Source organism: Vitis vinifera, chromosome 14 (assembly GCF_030704535.1).
Source record: "Vitis vinifera cultivar Pinot Noir 40024 chromosome 14, ASM3070453v1".
NCBI classification, from domain to species: Eukaryota; Viridiplantae; Streptophyta; class Magnoliopsida; order Vitales; family Vitaceae; genus Vitis; species Vitis vinifera.
The window spans coordinates 11,816,841-11,820,168 of record NC_081818.1 but is presented as its reverse complement, the minus strand read 5'-3'; the positions used below and the strand labels follow the sequence as shown (position 1 = coordinate 11,820,168).

At 33.3% G+C, this 3,328-nt stretch overlaps 1 protein-coding gene across 1 annotated transcript; it reads right to left on the bottom strand.

The window, feature by feature from the left end:
- Positions 1-967: 967 nt before the first annotated feature.
- Positions 968-3,011, bottom strand: LOC104881493 (uncharacterized). Its single transcript, XM_010661894.3, has 4 exons — positions 2,871-3,011; positions 2,490-2,569; positions 1,354-2,401; positions 968-1,277 (listed from the first exon to the last, which is right to left on the bottom strand). The coding sequence occupies exons 1-4, from the start codon at positions 2,952-2,954 to the stop codon at positions 1,197-1,199; spliced, it is 1,293 nt and encodes a 430-aa protein (XP_010660196.1). The 5' UTR covers positions 2,955-3,011; the 3' UTR covers positions 968-1,196.
- Between the last annotated feature and the right edge of the window lie 317 nt (positions 3,012-3,328).

Sequence of the window (3,328 nt, the reverse complement as noted above, 5' to 3'; positions counted from 1 at the left end):
AGATTGGGTTCCAAAATAATTCCCAATGTAGTGTGTTTTCGCCACATAAGCATCCACGTCATAGAATCATAGTTGGTGACTACGGTTTTGAATTATTTTATTTTTTTTTAAATGATCAAAACCTTAATCACCAACTATGTTTTAAATTTAAGTTTAAAACCATAATTGGTAACTACAATTTCAAACCTAACTTTAAATTTTTTTCATATATACAAAATTATATTGTTTCATTTAAAATATTTTAGTTTATTTTTTTTAAAAATAAAATTTAATACCATGAATTTATTATATGATTTTCATTTTCCATTGATAAACTTATATGATTATTTTTTTAAAAATAGTATGCGAAATTAACTAATTGATATTTTTAATTTGATATAAAAATATTCTTGTTATTTTTATTAAAAATTTGGCATTATAAATTATTAATCACTTACATATTAATAAATAGAAATAAAAATAATATAATAAATTCATGATATTAAATTTATTTTGAAAAGTAAAAAAAAAAAAAAATTCAAATCAAACAACATAATTTCATATATATATATATATAAAAGTTTAAAACCATATTTACCAATTACAGTTTTAATCTTTAAATTTAAACCCATAGTTGATGACTAACCCATAGTTGATGACTACAGGTTTTATGATGTGGATGCTTACGTGATGAAAATGCACTAGATTGAGAATTATTTATAACCAAATCTAGTTTATGAATTATTTTTTTAAAAGAGACTATTTTTTGTCAAAACTCAATTATTAGTTTATTTATTTCTTTGAGAGGGAATGTTAAAAATCTTAATTTTCCTAATTTATGAGGATTGTCCTATTTTTATAGGGATTATTAGTTTATTTTTTTTTCTCTAATTTCTTTGTAAATATAGGATATAAATTAGGATTGTAACATGTGATTCAATAAGAATTCTTTTTACCATTTTCTCCCATAGAACTAGTTCACCATGGATGAATTTCTGAGACTTTGAGCTCAGATAATCAGAATCTACCTAACAAGGGAAAAACAAAGTACTGGAGAACTACTCTAACATCAAACAAGACATCCTCTTATTAAATCTTCTCTAGAAGACTGATTCAATTACACCAGCATTACAGTATAAGCAATCTGCAAGTACTAATCACATAGCATTTGACATGCAGGATATCAAAACGAACTCTAATTCTCTTCAGAAGGCCACTTAAACTTCAGCTGCACCCCTGTCCAAAGCTCTCCCCAACATTCTCTCAAATTGTGTAGAATTCCACTTCACTCTCTTTTCCTGCAAAATCAAATCAATGTCATTTCCCCCACATTTATTGATAAAGATATACTAATGAATCTCAGTTCACTGCTACCTCTATATATGTTCCTCTTGTGCTCAATATTCCTTGGCAACAAGAGCTTGGAGCTGTGGCCATGGTCTGCCCTGTATGACTCCAGTAGCTCCCAACAGTCCCTATAATAGGTACTTCATCTGGGCTAGGACTCCTTCTCGGTGACCTTCTCGGAGATGAAGAAGCAGACAACTGTTTGAGCTCTTCCACTGTCATTGCACCTAGAATTGGTCTATCTTCCTGTTTTCTTGGTGATTTCGCTCCCTCAGATGGTGAATTCCCAACAGAAACAGTACTAGTTCTGGAGTTGGGAGTAGTTTCCAACCCCACCAACCAGCTTGAAAGGCTAGCATCCACTGCAGTATCTTCATCCACAGGCTTTGGGTGATCGGCATCCAGTTTCCTACTGTGAGCTAGCGGCTTAAAACTAGGCTCCAGACGAATGGGTACTATATTGAGATCCTGCATAATGTTCTCCTTTGCGTGGTGGGTAACTGGTGGGGCTGCTCTTGCTTTGACCGTCTTCCACTGGCTAAGATTTTCAACCGGTTTCAACACTGAATCAACATACTGGCTCCTGTCTCGGATGTTTCCTTTCAATTCACCAGTCTTTGATTCACAAGCTACCACTGGCTTTGGCATTGGACTGTTGATCTCCTTCTCATCTATTTCAGCCTCATAAACTTGTTTTCGAGATTCTATTGATAAAGAAAACAATGACTCCGAGGACTCTTCTTTAATGGCTGCTTCACCCTCATAGTTGTCTTCATCAATATCATTGTCATCTAATTCCTTCACTTGTAATTCTAGATCTTCTAATTCACTGTCACTATCTCTGCAATTCTGGTATCTATGATTTGAAGGGTAAGACATTACTGTAGGTATAAAAGAATCAGAAAAGGATTCACTTTTTGGGGTTTCTTCTTTCTTTTCTCCCACTTTCTTCTCATTGCTTTCCACCAAGTCATTGGAGCTCTCCTTGAGAAAATTTTCCTCTTCGCTTTTGACATTCAAATCAAAAGTAGCTTTCTTTTTGCTATGGCAACTCAAATGATCCTCAACTTTCTCTCTACACCCAATAAAAAAAAACAAAAATCTATAAATTCGATGAACCAAAAACTGCTATAAACATAATGAAATACAAGAGGAAAGCTTACTTTGATTCTGGAATGGGGCTGATGGGGTTTTCAATCTTCTCTTGCTTTATGGGTTCAGGAAATTTACGGGCTTCATGCTTCTGAAACAAATTTCAGATTAGAAAAAACTGTTCAATTGATGCAACAAAAGTAAAACCATGACGCTCTGTTTGGTTACTGAGAGAATATGGGAAAACAAAACAAAAATGTAGAACAATATCTTGCAGTTCTTTCGGGTTTCAGATGAAGAGCATGAAACCCAGATTCGAGAGTCACATAATTTCATTTCCCCACATTTTCTCGTCAACTAAACGGATCAATAGATGAACACTAAACCAAAATCCAAAAAAAAAGGAAAATTGTAGATCATGTGCAAGACAAAAGCTTTAGAAAAAGGCTTACTTGGACCCCAGAGAGGATTGGATTAGATGATTTTTTGGATTTTCGATGCTTGGAAGTGCCGAAACAAGCGAAAAAGCACCCCATCAAGAGCCACTGATTATCTAAAAAAAAAGGTGGGTTTTGTTTCAAAAGCAGGAGGGCGCTGAGAGAGACGTAGCCGTTCATGTTTTTGGGGTTTTGAAAATGTAACCGTTGGAGAATTGTGGGGTCACGTGCCGTCATGCCCGCTCTAGCACGTGGTAGGCATAAGGTACAATCATTTATCTTTTTAAGCATGAAATATAATTACACATTATATTAATTTTTTTTATAATAAATTGATTAATTTATTAAATCAAATCCAATGAAAAGGAATATGGCTTTTAACTCAATCTAACTTATTAAATAGCAAAGTATAGGCTGAAATTTATTTTTGTTTTTGCTAAAGTTTAAAATAAACTAGTATCAAAAGGGACAAT

Bases quoted from the DNA above. Each gene is read 5' to 3' on its own strand.
- LOC104881493 (XM_010661894.3), bottom strand. From the start codon at position 2,954: ATGGGGTGCTTTTTCGCTTGTTTCGGCACTTCCAAGCATCGAAAATCC. The intron at 2,570-2,870 runs GTAAGCCTTTTT...AATTTGTTTCAG, and splicing joins CAATCCTCTCTGGGGTCCAA to AAGCATGAAGCCCGTAAATT. The intron at 1,278-1,353 runs GTAGCAGTGAAC...TTGATTTTGCAG, and splicing joins CAAGAGGAACATATATAGAG to GAAAAGAGAGTGAAGTGGAA.